General features: G+C 35.6%; 2 protein-coding genes across 2 annotated transcripts in view; both read left to right on the plus strand.

Moving 5' to 3' along the window:
- Positions 1-82: 82 nt before the first annotated feature.
- On the plus strand, positions 83-13,710 carry LOC100367906 (sucrase-isomaltase, intestinal-like). Its single transcript, XM_085498831.1, has 22 exons — positions 83-641; positions 2,819-2,964; positions 4,000-4,192; positions 4,507-4,606; positions 5,042-5,154; positions 5,254-5,379; positions 5,828-5,959; positions 6,116-6,226; positions 6,542-6,655; positions 7,535-7,622; positions 7,831-7,948; positions 8,290-8,426; positions 8,695-8,729; positions 9,094-9,210; positions 10,306-10,460; positions 10,611-10,695; positions 10,792-10,848; positions 10,975-11,105; positions 11,256-11,356; positions 12,226-12,275; positions 12,676-12,846; positions 13,414-13,710. The coding sequence occupies exons 1-22, from the start codon at positions 171-173 to the stop codon at positions 13,480-13,482; spliced, it is 2,820 nt and encodes a 939-aa protein (XP_085354957.1). The 5' UTR covers positions 83-170; the 3' UTR covers positions 13,483-13,710.
- A 4,494-nt stretch (positions 13,711-18,204) lies between these two features.
- Positions 18,205-21,176, plus strand: part of LOC100368058 (sucrase-isomaltase, intestinal-like) — a 37,766-nt gene continuing 34,794 nt past the window's right edge. Inside the window, exons 1-2 of the mRNA XM_085496467.1 lie at positions 18,205-18,424; positions 20,514-20,755. Of these exons, the coding sequence (XP_085352593.1) occupies positions 18,205-18,424; positions 20,514-20,755 (462 nt within the window). The remainder of the gene's footprint in view (positions 18,425-20,513; positions 20,756-21,176) is intronic.

The following is a 21,176-nucleotide window of genomic DNA, read 5'->3' on the forward strand; positions in this document are numbered from 1 at the left end:
TATTAATGATCGCAACTCCGATACGGTATGACGAATTGAATAAACAATGTCTGGTTAATAATTGTTGAACAGAGAGCACTCTGGGCGGGTAACGGCACCTGTTAAACGAGCTCAGTGAAGAGCCATTTTAATTTTCGTCCACAAATTGCCGTTGGAATTCAACGTCAAACATGGCGGACGGCCAACGGAAATCGTCGAACCAATACAGTAAGGACGATGAAGACAAAAACAGAACATGGGTGTGGGTCGTAACACTCGTGCTTCTTTTTGGTATGTTTTGTGGTATTTTGATACCGTTCGTTTTAGAGTATTCAGCGCCATATTTCTCATGGCGATGGGAAGACCCTGTATGTCCCGTTATGATGGAAGAGGAGAAAATCGACTGCTACCCTGAGGATCCCACACCAAACTGGTATAAGTGTCTTAAGAGAGGATGCTGCTGGAGACAGTCGACGACCCGAGCGCCATCGTGTTTTATGGCGCTTAACACTGGCTATAACCTCGAAGGAGAACCTCGAAAAACTGTTTCTGGATACCAGTTTGATTTGTTCAGAAGAATTACGCCTAGGGTATACGGCGGTGAAATATGGCGGCTGCGTTTGGACATCGAGATGCAGACCAACGAAAGACTACGCGTGAAGGTGAGTACCGACACATATAAAACACAAACAAAAAACAACTAATTATATTATATGTCGCAATCTACGAATTTTACTCGACTTAATGTAAAATAAGTAAAAATTGCTTTTAATTTGTCAATGTTAAAACTGTTCAAGTGTGTAAAATATTCAAATAAAATACAGAAAGAGAAACCTTAGTAGAATTGAAGATTAAACATTATAACCCGTTATTCTTTGGCCATTTTTACACGTTGTAAAAAAACGTCATACGTGCAATTCGGAGTGCAGTGGAATATGTAAATATTGACCTGGCAGCTGAATTCCAACGGCTCCAAGAAAAAAAAGCTAACACAGAATTTAAATGAACAGCAACCCACAAATAGTATCTCGGTAATAATGATCACAACTTATGCGTTTTTGAAAACTTCATTCGAAAAAGTAGAAATCAGAAAACGACAATGGTTAATGGCGATTTGCGCGGTAAGCGTTTCCATCATGGCTGCCTATTTCAGCAGGTGAGGTCAGTGCGGGGTTGGCGATAGAAACCGACTGACACGGAGTTATTCATTAACTTTATATTCAGGTGGCTGCAAAAACACGACTGTCCTCAGTCGGGATTATTATGTGTACTATAACTAGTATAAACCTGTTTTTTTTAAACGTTTTACATATTTGCCAAATGGTAATGTACGCGCGACTGAAGGTGGATCATCGGTTCACCAGAACGTTACCAATTTCTAAAAACTCACATTTTGTGAAAACAAATAATCATAATTAATAAAATAATAATAATAGTGTGATAATTGTAGATATACATGTAATAATAATCCCAGTAATATGATTGGTTCATGTATGAAGATTAAACTTTTGACATCATGTGATGTCCAAATCTCATGTTACCAATAAATCCCTGACCATCATATTCTTTAATCGCGCGAGGTTGAACTGACGGCAATTGACATCCATCGTGGACGCTGGTCATTTATTTAAATGCGATAGCATGAATTATTCCCGTGTTCATTTTGTTTGCGCCTAAAAAAGAATGCTGCAAATTCTCGAAGCAATTGAAAATTAAAACATGATAAAATAAATACAGTTCAATAATGCTAATAATTGATTTATACTAGTTCAAACCATTTTTACAATTCTTAAACTCTTATCTGAGTTTTAATCTATGATTACAAATGACCTGACGAATAAACGATTGGTCGTTTGATTTGTGTTCTTGTGCTTGTAAACTTCACCATTTGAAGTGTCTTTTAAGTATAATGGGATTTCTTGACATTATAGAATAGCCAGACAAAAAAAACAAATGTGCACAATTATACCAGTCTAGCTAGTACCGTATGTGTAATATGTACATGCGAATATGTACATGTTTGAATTTCAACGTTGGGGGGGGGGGGGGTCAACAATTGAGCCACATTATCGACATGTGACGTTAAATGACTACATCGTATCACGTATAAATTCAACCAGTCAACACAGGCTCAAAAACAACGAGTTGAAGGAATCCAATATTGTCCACGTCGTAAGCTTTAAAACACAAATAGTAGTCAAAAATACTAAGAATTAATGTTATTAGAAGACAATTCAGCAATAACTTGGCAATAAAATGGTCTCTCGCTAGAATACGACACTAAAGTCGTTTACATGGAGACTACGTCTGTATATTGTTTCCATCACGTTAAATTTCGTAATGGGGGAACTATTTTAAATAGATTGATGAAAGATTTGTTATCTGTGAAATAATAACTCCAGAAAGAACGATAACCCCATTAGGTGTTCGCTATTACAAATGGTATTGTCGTAAAATACATACATACATAGTGATTCAATACAAAGTTGATGACATTGGAATCAAATAGTACCACTGCCACTTCCACTGGATTGCAACATTCAGAACACACACTCATAATGCTTCAATAAACCTATTTTATTTCGAAGATATTCGTTGATTATTTTATCCGCCGTTTTTTAAGTTATAATTCAAGCGTCATGGCTAATATTGGCTTGTTGGTTACAAGTGTCAATAACCACCCACGTCTCTCTCTATTCGGCGAGTACCAATCTCGCTTCGTAAATAAGAAGGCAATATTCCGGGAGTATGTATCATATACGAACAATATGGGAAAATGTCGCTTAAAATTACTTGTTTTTCGTTCTTTAAATAATGTGTCAAATCAATCATGTTTCAGTTCTACGATCCCGGATGGAAGCGATACGAACCACCCATTACTTTGCCCCTCACCACAACTATCGCCCAGTTCCCTGTATATGCCGTAGACTACACCAAGGAACCGTTCACACTGCAGATCAAAAGAAGGGTTACGGATCAAGTAGTGTGAGTATGCCCCGTATATATTGATAGGTTTTAGCACGCACGCTTGAAATAACATCACTTAAAGTAAAAAAAAAAAAGTACATGGTAATTCACCAAATTTCGTGATTTCGATCATACGTATGTATATCTGCTATTTTTCAGTGGAATGTCGATATTGTAGTTTTTGTTAATTCGATCATGTGACTAGTTTTCAGGTAGTATTACAATGACTCGTTTGTTTTCTAAACATCCGCCATATTTGTCTGACCACGTGATCACTGTTATTGCATGCCACACCAATCCATTCCACTTCATATCAATAGGTATAGGCATGCGCTTATCTCAGAGTCAGATCTTTATCATTTCTGGAATATTGCCAAATGCATGTATATATTTTTAATTTATGCGTGCATGTGCTGATGCAGTCTAAAATGGCACATACCTTTAAGTTGGTTAAGAATTTTTTTTCAAATATTGCTGTATACTGCAGGAAGTCGATGCCCAAATTGGATTATAATTTATCCTATACTTAAAATATTGATTTACAGCATACTGTATAATAATATACTAATGCGCATGTGCAGTAAATACCGACATAATCAGCGCACATGCGTCTTAGAGTATTTCATTGTTTCATCGAACAAATAAAGATGTGAGTGCCACATGACATTTTGTTCAGTAGTAAATCAAATAATTATGTTTAATATTTTATTTTTACAGACAAAAAATATTTATGTAGTAAGATATATCGCGTTGTTTTTGTGGCGAGCATGGTGTAGTCAATGAAAAACTCAGTCTGTATGCGTCCTTGATTCACTTATACGTTAGGGATAGTTCGCTTCATCGAAGAACTTCTGCTTTGTTTTCCTTCCAATTAAAGCGTTTTTATGATGCGCAGTATACTGTTTTATAATTAGACTTATTATTAAGTTTATCCAGATTGTCACTTTAAATACTCGATTTTAATACATTGATCATAGTGACGAATATCATTGAAATGATTGCCTACTTCGCGTTGTCGCCATTTTAAGAAACCGTCTTATTTTTATCTATTAGTTTCAACACGTCACTCGGTGGGTTCTACTTCGCTGATCAATACATCACGATGTCTGCCAGATTACCTTCCGAAAACATCTACGGTTTGGGAGAACACAGACACGACAACTTCCAGCACATGTTAGACAAAACACAGAAGAATCTCGACACATGGCATGTATGGGCCATGTTCGCAAGGAATGCATTTCCTGATGTAAGTAAAAGTTCCCATCATGCAACGCGTTTGCTGGATTGGCGTTACGGTTGTCCAGTTTCACGTTCACGGCCTTAACACATGCATGCATGCATTTGCATAATTACATCACATGTCCTGACACAGATGTCAAGTTTTAAATCACAGTCCCTCTATCTATCTATCTATCTATCTATCTATCTATTTATCTATAGAGGGACTGTGTTTAAATATATAAAAACTACGCCCGTATCTGGTATTGCAAATTAAACACTGGAATAATGTTTGGTGAATTATATTCTGCGACATACTAAAAATAATTTTCCTTTTCTCAGGATCTAGGACAGAATTTATACGGACAATTCCCGTACTACATGGTGGTGGAAAACGACGGTAATGCACACGGCGTTCTACTGGTGAACAGTAATGCAATGGGTAAGAAAAAAAAAGCAACAGACGAGGCCAAGCCGAGGAGGCACACGGCTACGCTCTGCGTTTAGGTCACATTTGCAATTAATTTAAAATAAAATAAAATAAAAATTAAACAAACATTCAAAGCGTCACACGTGCAGTGTGTTCAAATTTCGTGTTTGACACGTGTTTTATACTTTGCCTGTTATCCACATCGAACAGAATGAATTGCTGTGGCAATTTAAATAGTTAAATATTCGTGGATAAATTAGCGCTGAAAAGGGAAATCAAGAACAGAAAAGACTCGACTTCTTTATTTACACTCTAAGTATTAAATACTAAAAAAAAGTAAGTGTCATGCGCTGGCGCTGTTTATTTTTTATTGTCGTAAGAGGGCGTACACGCAGCCAAACATTATTTTACAACACAGTAAATTCATCATATTTTACCTTTTTTCAGAGGCAACGTTGACACCACTTCCATCAATAACATATCGGACCACGGGAGGGGTTCTGGACTTCTGGTTTTTCTTTGGACCAACTCCGGAAAATGTTGCTGAACAATATGGAGTGGTAAATGTTCTATATACAGTATATTGTTTTCACATTCCAATATGGAGTTTACATAGTAGTTGTTCATAACCTCTTTATTTGATTCACTCGCAATTTCAGGCAGTTGGCTGCCCAGTGATGCCACCATATTGGGCACTCGGTTTCCATCTTTCCCGTTGGGGTTACGATAGCACTGATCGAATGAAGTACATTGCCGACAGAAACAGATTGGGAGGAATGCCCTTTGTAAGTACATTAAAATAGAATAGAATAGAATAGAATAGAATAGAATAGAATAGAATAGAATAGAATAGAATAGAATAGAATAGAATAGAATAGAATAGAATAGAATAGAATAGAATAGAATAGAATTCGATATGATATGATAGAATCGAATAGGATGCGACACGATAAATAAATTCTGAAGACATTAAAAATTTACTACGTAGACGGTTTATATTGATTACGTAGACGAACTATATTGATTACGTAAACAGATTATATTGATTACGTAGACGAACTATATTGATTACGTAAACAGATTATATTGATTACGTAGACGAACTATATTGATTACGTAAACAGATTATATTGATTACGTAGACGAACTATATTGATTACGTAAACAGATTATATTGATTACGTAGACGGACTGTATTGATTATGTATTTACTGACATTATATTACCACACAGGATGCCCAGTTTGCTGACAATGACTACTTAGATCAGCATCTGGAATTCACCTTGGCATCACAATTTTCCAACTTAAACGATTATGTTGAAAACATTCTCCATCGATACGGCTACCACGCCGTCCTTGTTTTCGTAAGTTTATTCACTTTATCTTTTTGTTAAGCAGACCAACAAGTTTGTTTCTTAGATATAATGGACAATTATTAGGTTCGTTGTTTTATCGCAAGAATTTTTCACGAATCGCGGGAGGCTTTCAAGAGGATTGTAACTTTGTTTTACTGTTCCCAGAACCCAGGTATAGCTGTAGATGCCTATATCCAATATGAACCCTACCAAGAAGGAATACGATTGAACGCTTTTATCACGAGACCCGACAACGAGACTGTGTTAGAAGGAGAGGTAAGGTAGTGGGTCGTATTATGCATTCTTATTACCGCGATTTCCCCGCCTCACACCGAACATTGCAAGCTGCTACGACGTCGTGACTCAGGCAACTATTCTTAGTATACTAAGTATGTGTGATATCTTTGGAAAAAAATAACTACAGGGTTTAGTTTACGGTTGACTACCGAGCAGAATATAGAGGTGGTAGGAGTGAATTCCCATAATGCAGTTCTTCATCGGCGACCCGGAACATGACACATACTCAACACACAAGCTTAAGCATTATTATGAACGCACTTTTCGCGGCATTTACGTGATTTTTATTTTTAGTCTTGGCCTGGATGGGTGGCTTATCCTGACTTTGACAGTTCAGCTGGCCAGGCATTTTATAAAGATGAAGTCAAAAAGTTTTACAGTCTTGTTAAGTTTGATGGCATGTGGCTGGTAAGTAGTTTTATATTATATTTTGTTATATCTCATGACCATTGCAGGCAATCAGTTTCGCGCATTGTGGGTGGACATTATTCAAATCATGATATCTACCTGACATCATGATTTTCTAAAGTCTACCTCTATGGATTTACGCTAATAATCTGTCAAGGGACACGGTACGTGGCAATGTTTGTAATATGACTGTTTGTCTGCACTAGTTTATATGGATATTTCAATTGAGAAAATGCTATAATTTTGTAGGCATTTCGCATGATTTTTTCTGTCAAATTAAGACATTCAGTCTGCGCATGCCTTGTTCGTCCCTCTATAGAGTCGATGAATCGTGGCTGTGAGGCACTCGGGGCGTGGTACCGTGAGTTTGCTATGTATTCTGTGTGTTTTTGCCATTATGTCTAAATATTATGTATGTTGAAAAAGAATAATATTGACATAATCAAACTGTGGAACGTCGTCTTGTGTACGACTGAACCCCTAGGAAGCGCACAGGATCACACCGCATGTGTTTATAAAAGTAGTTTTTCGACAAGCTGTACATACTGAAATTATACTAGTTCATAAAACAATTGAGATAAAAACAAGCGTTGATGATAAAGCCCACAAAAAGTTAATCATTGCTCCTCTACCAAGCTGAAAGGCCATAACCCCCGGGGTTCGACTCTACTCTACAGGGTGACTGTTATGCACGATTGTGTGCCACAATTTTTGATTCAAGATTTATTTGGTATAATAATACAAATGTTCACCCCAACAGCTTTGGGATACAGCTTTAGTGACCCTTCTAGTTCATTGTCAACCGGGATAGAAATTGTAGATAATGTCACCATTACAGATGATCGTTTTTATCTTTTTTAAAAAAAAACAACAACACAGAAATCAAACGAACCAGACAACTTCCGTCATGGCGCTCGATATTCCTGTTGGAGAAACGATTGGAACTATCCTGTGTATGTACCTCGATGTAAGTATCTGCTTTTTCACGATTTCAATATGATATTCCAGGAAATATGATGATATCATGAAATTCATCCGATCTACTACAATTTAGTTCTTCTAGTATATGCATATCTGCAACTCTAAGTTCATCTTCAAGCTGCCTTCTTGTAAACACATAAATGTTACGATGACTATTAATGGATGTGTGCGTGTGTTTCTCCTCTTCTATTTAGATATGCACGACCGTCGAATGTGGGACAGAACAATATGTATGGATTCAACACAGTCAAGCGATCGACATTATAACTTGCATAGCATGTATGGGCATCAGATGGCAGTGACAGCGCACGAGTAAGTGATCTAGGTGACACCGGGGGGGGGCTTTATTCTTGCTTAGGTATAATTTAAGGGTTACAATATATTTAAAATTAGAGATTTGTTAAGGTACTAGACTGGTGTATGTATTGAATATATATTGAACTTGATGTTCTAAAGGAAATTGGGACATGCATACCAAAAAGGAAAATGGTTATACATATATATGTACATCACTATCACAAATATAACCCGTATTTGGCACCTACTAAAATCCTAAAAACAGAACCCATTTCATCGACACGTCCCCGGTGAGATACAATAATTTGTACGTAGTGATTACTGTCTTATTAAATATAATAACAATTTATTGACAGTGCATACCGTGACGCTGAACCAGGAAAACGTGGTATTATTATAACCAGATCAGCCTTCCCTGGAACCGGAGCGTATGCTGGCCATTGGCTAGGAGACAATATGGCTACATGGGCGGACTTGCACCACTCACTCATCGGTAAGTGAGTCAAACATGTGATGTAAACCACTCGAAGATAAAAAGATGCACTATTTACAGTCATAGGAAGGACATTTTCAAGAAAACATAAACACATCTCATAAATGTTACTCCACTAATTGATTTCCCATATTCTCGTGAGTTCGAATTCAAGTTCAAGCACCAAAGTTGTTTATATTTAACCTGATCCCAATTAAAACATTCTCAAAACAAATGACAACTCGTGACCGACTTCATACACTTCACCATGCCTATTTTTTTTTTACAGGCGTATTGGAGTTCGGACTGTTTGGTATTCCATACGTAAGTACTTCACAAATCTGTTTAACGGTCGGAACTTCAACATCTGCCATATAAGTCGCGCCCTCAGCGACGAAATGCTTCTGTGACGTAAATGGGAGTAAATGGCGCCGCTCTCAATGTCGATATTGTCTTGATCTGTGATCGCTCGCCAATATAAATATTGTTATCGAAAGATTCTAAATCACGAACGACTAAACTATTCAAATCTACGCCATTTGACGTCACAGAAGTGGGTGGCCGCTAGAGGGCGCGATTTATTGGAAAGGTGTATCGGCAATATGCCTGTCGATGAAATAAAGCGTCAGCTAATACAAACATGCGAGTAACGAACATTCATGTGTATTATGGTTGTATTTTTTTGCAGGTTGGTGCGAATATCTGTGGATATTTTGGGGAGGCATACGAACAGATGTGTCTTCGTTGGCATCAACTTGGAATGTTTTATCCATTTGCTAGAAATCACAACGTGCGCGACGAACTGGTAAGTACAGCTTGTCTTTTAACAAGGCGCTCAGGCGTATGACATAAGTGCCGAAGTTCCCACATTTACAGCAGATACATGTACAAAGACGTGGCATTGTGTGTTATAGGTCAGCAAAGTCCCATAGACTGTACTATAGCATCCTAAAGAAAAGGCAGTTATTATAGGACTATTATATAGGAATCTTAACGGACGGCTAGTACCTAAAGAAAAGAATTCAATACTATAAGTATTCTCATAGAAATACTACAGGAATAAAATGACATTCATATAGGAATAATTCCAATAGTATTTTTATAGTAATTGTCCACGAATTTAAAACAAAATTTAAATGATTATCACCATGTACAAAATATTGTATGTGTAATATACTAGTATGTACTTGAATACTGTTTAGTAATAAGTGAGAGACAAACAATTGTGAGGTTTTGAAAATAAAATTGTACTTCTTATTCCACTTTCCTTTAAAACAATATACTAAGTGTATAAATCTTAAATAAAACATATAACCTGATTCAGTGTTCTAATTTCTTTAGTATTCGTATATGACTTTTAATACTTGTCTGATAGGAATCTTATAAGAACGTCTGACATATTCTTATAGGAACTATGATTCCATTGGAATTGTACAAAAATGTAGTTAAAAATGTGAATCTTTCTATGCCAAGGTTTTGTGACCAATGAAAGACACAAAACAAAACTTGTGTAATGCCTGTAACTTTTGAATAAATTGAAAACTATTCAAGTAATATTAGTATCGCCAAAATAATGAAGGATCTTATGAGAATATTTAGAAGACGTTTTCGTAAGAGGTTTTAGAGCGGCTCTAATAACTGTTTTTCCATTGAGTTTTCGTCTCGCAAAAACAATATTTCGGCCATCTTTATGTGGTTATGTTTAAAAAAAAAGTTCAAAATCACAGCTATAGTTGCTTCAAATAATGGAATTTGAATGAAAGCTGGTCGGCACTCAAGAATATGTTTATAAACTTAGGTACAGATTTCTGCTTTACACTGTTTACTAACACTTTAACTTATAGATACAATAATAAAGACATACATCCGGGTTTAAATCATGATACTATTTTTCTTGCAGGACCAAGATCCTATGGCTGATCGATTCAGTCTCGACTTCCGTATAGCTGTTAAGAAAGCCATCGAGACGCGTTATATTTTCCTGCCTTATCTGTACACGCTTTTCCATCATGCTCATGTTAATGGTTCAACTGTTATTAGGTCTCTAGTTGGGCAGTGAGTATAATATTGCATTGATATTATTGTGGACTACAAGCTAAAGAAGAGTATGGACCACGTACATCAATCAATCAATCAATCAATCAATCAATCAATCATTCATTCATTCAATCAATCAATCAATCATACTGTTTTTGTACATTTCAGATTTCCAAATGACCCCAACACATGGGATATTGATCGTCAACTCATGTGGGGAGATGCAATTATGGCCGCCCCTGTCCTTGATGTTGTAAGTACTGACTTAACATATACATGAACATTTGCCGAATGCACATCTATATGCATATACACGCCATAACTATTTCATTTCCCATTCTCTCATCAGGACACAGTTAAAGTGAATGCTTACTTTCCAGACGTTCGTTGGTACGATTATTGGACCGTAAGTACTTGTTATCCTTAATTTTTGATCGAACAATCTACGGATTAATGACCTATTTACCATCCAACCACCTTACCGTATTTATTTTAGTCTCAATATATTTATTCTTATACCGTTCTTTATTAGGGCTTCCCACTTGCTAGGACAAGTCAGAGACGTTATGTCAGCGTTGATGCGCCCTTTGACCATATACCCATCTACATCAAGGGAGGCACAGTAATACCAACGCAGTGGTTCTCACAGAGCACAGTCTATGCGTACGAAAATAATATTCAAATCTCGCAAATGGCAGATTTCAAAATCTTTATTGTATATCACAGTTTATATATATTTACGTTGTATACTCTTATCTTATAAATTATTACTAATGTATAATTATTGATGCCTTATTTATGTCTATATTTCAGTCGCTACATGGGCATGGGTCTCATCATAGCTTTACCAGATTACGATTACAGCAACGGCATGGCCATTGGGGATCTCTTCTGGGATGATGGCGAGTCGAGAAGTGAGTGTTCCATTTGCACGCTTGTCGTTATTATTGAGATAGTAAAAATAATTTTGATTAGTTATCAGTATTTGTGCATGTAAACATATATGATTATCGTAACTAAGAAAAAAAACGTGATCGAAGCTCAGGAAATAATGAAGTGCGTTTTGAATTAACATAAATGACCGCCTAAATCTCGTTGAAAGCGGGAGAGTCACGAGACTTGTGTTCACCCCTCCATTCTCCTTCGTCATCGCATACACTGATCTCCTGGTCCAAGTAACTATGGTAAATGGGAGAGTGCATTTGATGGGGGGGGGGGAATTGGTCACTATTTGAGGGGAACAAATAAGTCTGGTTGCTATATCCCTCTTAAGGAGACCTCGGCGGCCATTAGAGTTCAAGGTCTAGCATAATTCTTTATCTAATCAAATAAATATTTCCTTGTGCATAGCCAAAAAAACTTATTTGGTTTGAACAATTAACCCTCTGAACATAGAAGTAAGGTTTTGTCATATAAATCTGCGTAATTATTTCCATGTTCTGTTTCTCGAAAACCCGCAGGCAATTTGGAAATTTGATACAAAATCAACAAAAAATACACAAAACTGTTAAAAATTTGATAAGAAAACTGATGGCGTTCAAGGGTTAATCATAATCATGTGTGCAAATCAGTATGTGATAGCTAATACAAATACTAATAAAAACTCATATGTATAGTGTACTGCCACTCATGGTTCACGCATGGTTATATGTTTACCTATAAAGGTCTTACCGAAGCACTGGAAACAGAATTTTGGAGTTATGGCTATTTAAATTCAGGATGCCATTTGGCTGTCTATCCGTAATATAAATCCCGTTAAGTAAAATATTTAATTTCTTTCCAGACACTTATGAATATCAGAACGATATATTCGCAAGAATTGAAGCAACAGAGGTATGTCAAAACAATTATAGTAATGTCTCTTTACCCTTCGAAAGTGTTTAATTTAACTTGTCATTTCCAGAATACCGAGAATACCAAGTTTTCAGATATTCAATTTATTGTTGTCTGATTGTGTGATATAATGCCAATTTTTTCCGCTTCAATTTAAACCTCTGAAAAATACTAACTTGGCGGTTTTAGACAACGATACGATAAGTTGAATTAGAACATGATTCTATCATTGACCACAGACCACATCTTTGCAAATTTATCATGAATCGAACGTGTACGTCTACAAGTATTAGTTAAGGAAGATTTACCCAAAATATTCACATTTACGGATTCCCAAACGAAAACACATCATTATTTGTTTCACCCAAGAAACTGAATATGGCAATGTTTTTTATCGCAGGATCGTATTTCATATGTGGCTGACAGGCGGGGTTATGACGACCCCTACCTACCTATCATACAGAACATTACCATGTTAGGTGTAAGAAAAGATGTATGGCAGGTGTTCGTCGACCATCAACAGTTGCAACCTTGGCAAGTTGAACTCACAGATACTCTTTACAATCTGAAGGTAAGCAGCATTCTTCTGTCTTTTTCGTCCCGGACTGTACCAACTCAGACTTCGTGTTGAAATAAATTGATCTTACAGAAATGGCCTTCGATATCTCGTTTGGAGCGAGAGAGTCACATGACTTTTGTCCCTCCAATAGCGTTTCATTCATTCCTGTCATCTCGTTCACTGTTTCAAAATATATAGTTACTTTTGAGTGAAAGAGTCAAGTCCCGTTCCTCTCTCGTTCTCAACGAGATTTCGGTTGTCATGTGCGTCAAAGATGTTGACTTATATTTGTTGAAGTAAACCTCTCAAAATATTGTAATATTTGATCTCCATCTCCTACATCTTCAACGTTACATAGTTAGCAAATCATAATTGTCACACCAACTTAATATAATAATACAACTACACCAATTATATAGTCGTTGCATTACTCTGACAACGCGATTTTATTATATTCTACATGTTTGAACATTTTTTGTCTGTGGCCGTTGGCACTGAATTGAATCACACAATGAAGTACTTTCATGTGTATATTTATATTTCCAATCGTCGTAACTGTGTATGTTCTTCTTTTTTCAGACTATGGTGTTGTATAATATTGATATCGCCATTAACGAAGATCACGATATTGATATCCGTTACATCTAAATTCATGAGTTTTCATGTTCAGAATGTGTTTTTTTTATAATTGCCTTACCAGTTGCCTCGTTCAAATCATGAATACACGAGACTTGTTTTATTGTACCCGAGCCTGAGCCCAGCCGTGAATAAGTTACATACGTCCGTGTTGTGCTTATCTTGTAATATCATGCTAATTCTCTGGCTTAAATGTGTAGAAATAGATATTTTGTATTAAATAACTGATTTAGTTTGTTATTGCTTAGTTTATATTTCACTTTCGAAACACAAAGCAAGAATCATGATTTCTTTGTCAATCAAATCATCAAGTTTAAAGTGATTAATTTTTTTTTAAAAAGGCAGAACTTATTTGGAATTCGATAGTGATTATTACGTGATATTTTTTTGTTGTTTTTGAAGCTTTACATTGAAACACAGTTATCTTTCATCCGATTGGATGCAACTAGTTTAACTTTCTTCTATTTGAGGGTAGATATTTGCCGAGGATTTTGTAAATTACCTCGCCGTTTTCTCATTTTGTAAATCTAAAGTCATTGATGAAATGATCATACACGAAGAGAACAATAATACTGTTTGTATACCCAATAATACACAAGGTACATATGGAGAATTTTAAAGAAGTCTTACACAGGTGTTGATTGGGTGATGGTTTTGAAGAAATAATTTACTCATATCTCAGAATTATATTTTGGGTAGTTTTGAATATATAGTAACATACATTTTATTGGATTTTTTCCTACTGATTTTCATCTATTAACAATTAAACCAAATTCTTACCACAGTGTGTTTCATTTTGTATAGTTGCTGTGTGTATGTGTACGCGGTGGGGAATAATGCGATAAGTATCACATGCGACTGCTTCAGATACTAGTTTTGTGATAACCAGTTTCTAGAATATCCGTCCATTGAAAGCAATCCATGTTTTAAACCTGTAATAAAATAGTTTTACACCAATTAATCATTTGGTACTGGAGAATGCAGATTATACATTAACGGAGCATGTGCTGTGTCTTTGCTTAATATCTTTCATATTCAGTATAATTATTCAATACCGAGCCAAACTTACCTTTTAACAACCATTTATTTATTTCATGAATCATCGCTTGTATTTTAGGATTTTGAATTATAACATTTGGTCAGGATCATTTGACGCCTATAAGTACCCCAACTGAGAAGCTCTCGGGAGTATGCTTGTATGCGTATGTGTTTGAATCTACAGGCATCCGTATGACATTATAGCTATGCAATGTCATATTCCTGTCAGACAACATGAAGAATTTGGTCTGTACGTTCATTCAAAATGGAGTGTCAGTGGTCAACGTCCATGGTGGTAGGGGCATATGCATGATTAATCAGATGTGACAAACTTGAATATTTGGACCACTAACTGCATTTTCTAAGCAGTATGAAAGAATTAATGATAATGCCATACCCAGGCTTGCATAGTACATGTATATATAAGGTTATGTAGTATGTCGATAATATATTTCTTAAGTCAGGGTAGTACTTAATTTGATGGCCTTCGTGCATGCAGTAGGAGCTCATTAACTCAACGGGGAACACATTTCAGCATAAGAATTTCATAAGATATTGTTTATAAATATGCTGACGTCGACACTAGTATTAGGACACGCGCCAATATGAAGTACACAATGTTTTTGTATCTTGATGTAACTTCGACCGGTAATATATTTGTGTAAATCCGATACCGATAGTTGATGCTCTCGTCAATATAAACGAGCATTACAATCGAGTTATATCAAGTCATTCAACTTAAAGCTGTTCTACCATTATGATAGTAAGTGTGGAAACATTCAAAGTAAATGCTTCTAAAATAAATTGTTGAATTCTCATCTTTCTTCTATCCACTGCGATATTTATAAAATTCTTTTTGAACAGAGCGCTCATGTTGCTTTTATTGGAACTGCCCATTTTAAAAATAACACACACACACACTGCCAGTATTCTTTCGTCCAAATTATTAGCTAAGTGGTGACGACTTGCCTTATCATTAACCAATACGTTCCGGTAGAGCTTGTGGGGAAACGTAGTAGCCACAGTCAGCTGGCGCACACATGATAATAAAATAAATACGATATTTACTATATGGGAGCCGCCATCTTGAATGACGCATAAAATTAAATAAGAGACAAGTTGTGAAACGCGTTTTTCAGATTCCTACAAATCAGGACAAAAATACCAATCTTTCACAAAAATACGGTCCGTTGGGGTTATATTAAGCCAACCGATAACAAAATTCGGCCTAATTCGTCGTTTTTGTGTGGAAAAATCCCTTGCATACGAACACCTAATTACGCGAAAAAGAGGAAATAAAAAATCATAAGTATGGTTTATGGTATACATTTGTATATCTATCCTATGTGTTTATATAAGTATTTTAAAAGCAAATATCATGACGTCAGTAGAGCAAAGTACAGCAATGAAACAAACATCAGGCCACACAAAATTAATGTATGTGCAAATACTACTTTTGTGAGGTCAGATAATTAGGGGCCCAAGCCCAAAGGGCGAGGCCCCTATTCTTATTGTTTGGTTTTTTCTTCTTCTTTCTTCTTCTTCTTCTTCTTCTTCTTCTTCTTCTTCTTCTTCTTCTTTCTTCCACAACTTCTTTCGTCAAGCCGTTTGAGAAAACTGCTGAACTGAATAGTCTGAACATGCTCTATACTTATAGTCCCTAATGTGAACTTGTGCAACATGCTTTCAGAATTTTGATTGGTCGATTAGTTTGGCAGCCATATTGGATTGAAATAAAACCGGAAGTGGCTATTTAACCACTTTCTGAGGGTCTAGGCGTCTAGATTTTTTTATGGTATATAGTACAACTCATGTGTAATAAATATCAGCAATAAAAACTTTAGCGGTCATGTGACTTTTCCCGCCATTTTGTTTTTCCTAAAAACGGCAAAAAACACCTAAAAATCTTCTTTTTCAGAACCACCAAGCAGAATGCTCTCATATGTAGTATTTAGCTTCTGTATATGAATCCCATTCATGTTTGAAAAAAACTATTACGATTGGTCACGTGGTTTGGCCACCATTTTGGATTTCTTCTAAACAGGAAGTAGTTTTTTACTCTGGCAACACTTGAGGGATTATTTTCTATTTTGCTTCATGGCATCTATGTATCAAACCCTTTCAGAAACCTACAAGAATTTCAGATCAGTCACATGGTTTAGCCGCCATTTTGGATTTTAAGCAAAATTGACCAAAAGTTTGGGCATTTGTTTCTCAGAGACGATTCAACCAATCTACTAGCTGTTTTTATATTTACCATGCCTAGCCTTAGCTTCATACGAGAAAAATAATATTATTTTGATCAGTCACATGGTTTGGCCGCCATCTTGGATTTTGTGAAAATAGAAATTATGCAACTACATGTTTTGTATTAGTCTGATTTCTTTCAAATTTTGTATGTGCATTTGTGTCATCAGATGCATCATTTTGCCCCAATAACACACTGCTAGGCCACGTGGCTGGGCACCCATGGGGTGGGGGCTTCTAACCTCATTAATATGCATAACTGTTATAACTCAAGCACTGTTGTAGTTAGGATGATGAATCCTGTGTTATTATGACAACGTTGAACAAGAGATTCGATTAAAATAACAAATGACCATATATGGTCATGTGAGCTCCTTAATATGCATAACTGTCATATCTCAAACACTGTTGCAGTTAGGAAGTGGAATCCTGTGTTATTATGACAACATTGAACAAAAGATTTGATTAAAATAACAGATGGCCATATATGGTCATGTGAGCTAATTAATATGCATAATCGTTATATCTCAAACACTGTTGCAGTTAGGGTGATGAATCCTGTGTTATTATGACAACGTTGAACAAGAGATTTGATTAAAATAACAGATGACCATATATGGTCATGTGAACTCATTAATATTCATAACATTAATATCTTAAACACTGTTGCAGTTAGGAAGATGAATCCTGTGTTATTATGACAACAGTGAACAAGAGATTTGATTAAAATAACAGATGACCATATATGGTCATGTGAACTCATTAATATGCAAAGCAGTCATATCTAAAACACTGTCGCAGAGCAGGACATGTAACTAGTGTCATTATGAAGACATTGAATGAAAGATGTAACTGACATTAGAAATGGCTATATATGATTATGTAATCTCATTATTGTGCATAAGAACATGGCTCATTATATATCCTGAAAACCATATTTCGATAACCAAACCAGGTAAATACATGGTACCAACTTCATTTTGACCTCATGTTACTGATAATTCAAGCTACCTGATTGTCTAACATGTGACCACATTAATTATGAAACAGAATCTTATCAGCTTGGGCCCCGGTGACGCCGCTTGCGGCTTTAATATTTACATTATTACCCGAATAAAATTATACAGAACCATACAAATATAAACCAAATCACGAATATGTCGCCATGATGTACAATTTTTCGATAAATGATCTAAATTTAGGCTTTCAAGTATCAAACGTAGGTGAAGTGTTTATTCTGCAATCGGTGTACTTTGACACATTAGATTTTTGTTATCAAAAGACACAATGGGCTACATAGGTATCGTTGGTGGCGCACTGCTAATAGATCACCTATTATTTACATTCCAGTGGAGAATAACCAACACATGACCTCGCCCTGAATGACCGTTGACCTCTCTCAATCTGCAGATGGAGAACGCTCGAATGTAAACTTGTTAGCATCTTGACATGGCTAAAATGAGGAATAAGAAACCGAAATCCAAGTCACCCGGTGCAGTTGCCGACACCAGCAACCGTCCTACCTTGGAGAGAGTGTTCACGATCGTTTCGCTGACGCTGGTCATGATCATAAGCGTCGGTATTGGCTACTATATCAAGGAAAACTTGATATCGAATAGAGACTGTTCTATTACCATAGAAACAGACCGATTCAACTGTATTCCTGAAGGTAAGTAATATATTTTTATTATGGAAATTATTGTAAAGTAATCATGTTGAAATTCTGTTTGTACAATTGCTTTAATGAGGGGCAGTGTATTCAATTATGGGCGGGGGTCCAATTTGAAACATTATTACAAGAAATAATTTTGAAAATTAAATCTAACCATAGACCCTCTATTAGAGGGTCTATGATCTAACTTACTTTCAGCTCACATTAAATTTTAAAATGTAATAAGTACTACGCAAAATTTGAAATCATAACTACTGTCCCTCATCTTCGTTTTATTCAAACTCCTTCTGTCAATGTTGCCAAAAAACAAAAATCTGGTTAGTAATTTTTTTTTCAAAAACTATTGTTACAAAATAAATTTTCACTAAAGAATTACTTCATTCAGACAAAAACACCGAATTATTTTATTTCAATGTTGAAAACAGATGTTAGGAGCTAACAAAAATACATCTAATCCTGCTTGCCCCCCGGTGTGAACAGTGTGGTCGTCTAGAATATTACAAGTTATAACAATCATTATGAATGAACTGCAGCACCATATGGAATGGGAATTTCATGCTTTGTCAGACAGTGACAGAGATACATGGATTGAAAGTATTCTTAATCAAATATAAATTTAAATTAGATTAATAATGTATATAAACGTAACATAAAAAAGTTAAAATATTGTTGTGTACCAAGATTTATTACGCATATTTAATATTCTCAAACTCAATTATATATGCAAATTAGCTCATTAAATACTGTTTACAATCTCTTATCCAACATTTCAAATATGCTGTGTAAGTTGACTGTGTATCACTTAAGTGTAATACATAAGGAATTGTTTAATAACTGGTGGATAACCCTTCAAGGGAAAGGTCTATTTCACGGAGATAAGCCATTCATTGGAACCATGGACTATGACATGTTTTGTCTTGTTCATGTTAACTAGACTATTATAATGTAGAGATTTTGTAAAAAATCACTGATTACAATCTCTTGCATGTTCTTTTCTGCAGTTTGTATTCTTATTTAATTTGTTGTCTGAGAAAATGGAATTGTTAGCCACACTCCAATATTCAGGTTTCTGTCACATATTTTTTTTTGTCTGAATGAAAAATCATAATTCAATGACAACTTTTTTTTTTGGCTTTATTTTTGCTATTTATCACCATCTAAGGCAGAAAAACCAGGTAATAAACAAGCTGTGCTCTGATTGGTCAGAATGTTGACTGTTAGGGTTTGGTAGCCAATCAGACACGATCTTGTAAATGACTTCACATTGACTAAAGATTTCTGTCATTGAACATACTGATGACAATTAAAGTAAAAAAAAAAGCATGATATTTGGTAATTCCAGCAGCCATACCAGACTTGCAATTATGCAACTTTTATGCTATAGTCGCTGTATTACATGTTCAAATTCTATGTAAATGATGTTTTTTTACACCTGTTAAACACCTTGCAATGGGCCCCATATCAAACACAGCATGGTGCAATGACTGTAGCAATTTAAACTACCACTTCACAATCACTGGGATTGTATCATGGGAAATGCAAGACATGGGATGAAACCTGACTATTCTGAAGAGCGAACATCTAGGAATTTTATATCCTACTACCAACCATAACTGGTAAAAATAACGGTTAAAAACTCTCAAAAAATTATAAAATTTGGCTAGTTGTTGAGACTCTCCTGAACAGTGTTAAACTAACTAATGGTGGGATCAAGAGTTCACCTAAAAACACCCTACGTGTATGTCTGCCTTGTGTGTAGGCTTAAATCAAAATTGAACATGAAAAGAATTTTCTACATACTATTTTATCAACCAATTTTTAGTGACAAAGTCAACTTTTGTAATTTTTCAGAAAAAAACAAAAACCTGCATAATTTTGTCCAAAAAACGTTGATCACAGCATGTATGCAATGGTAAATAATTATTAAAAAAAAAATAGAAATATATAAAAATGTTTTTTGCTGTTGTTTTTTTGTGGGAATAATGATAGCATTCCAAACTTTTAAACCATTCGAACATACCTTGGTGTATACAATCATATTTCTTAGAACTATTGGATCCTAAAACAGCTACATGATGTTATTTAGGTAATGCGAGCATGGAACTATGCCAGCGTAGAGGTTGCTGTTGGCAACCAACCAAGTCCAAGGCACCATCTTGCTACTTCCCACATAACTATGGTTACGAAGTACTACAAGAACCAGATAGAACATCAACAGGAATCAGAATGCCTTTGAAGCGTCTTAACACCGCTACCATGTTCGGGGATGATATTGAGAATATCACGTTGCTGATAAATATGCAAACAGATTATCGTCTGCAGTTTAAGGTAAATAAACTGCTTTTCTAAGTATTTTGCATATTACTGTCATTGTTCTGTCAGACCTTTTACAAATGTTTAATAGCAGAAATGGGTCAGTTGAACTTGAAACTAAACAAACATTTTTTTGCTTAGATGTGCATCTATGCACTTATACATGCGCTTCTAATAGAGAAAATATTGTATCCATACTGGTGAAATTTCTGTTAAATGCAACATCCTCACATGTTTTAATTTGGAAGGCAGGATAGTTTGCCTGGATTTTGGTTTCTTATTTTTTGCTTTGGCCATGTTAAGATCCAAGTGTTTTAATGCAGTCCACAACTTGAAAATTAAAATAAAACTTCTGCAGTAATGCATTCTTATGTCACAAAAATGTGAAACATATGTTTTCATGAACAGTGCCAACTTTATTCAAAACTGCATCAAG

This window comes from Saccoglossus kowalevskii, chromosome 1 (assembly GCF_978046115.1).
Source record: "Saccoglossus kowalevskii chromosome 1, keSacKowa6.1, whole genome shotgun sequence".
Lineage (NCBI taxonomy): Eukaryota > Metazoa > Hemichordata > Enteropneusta > Harrimaniidae > Saccoglossus > Saccoglossus kowalevskii.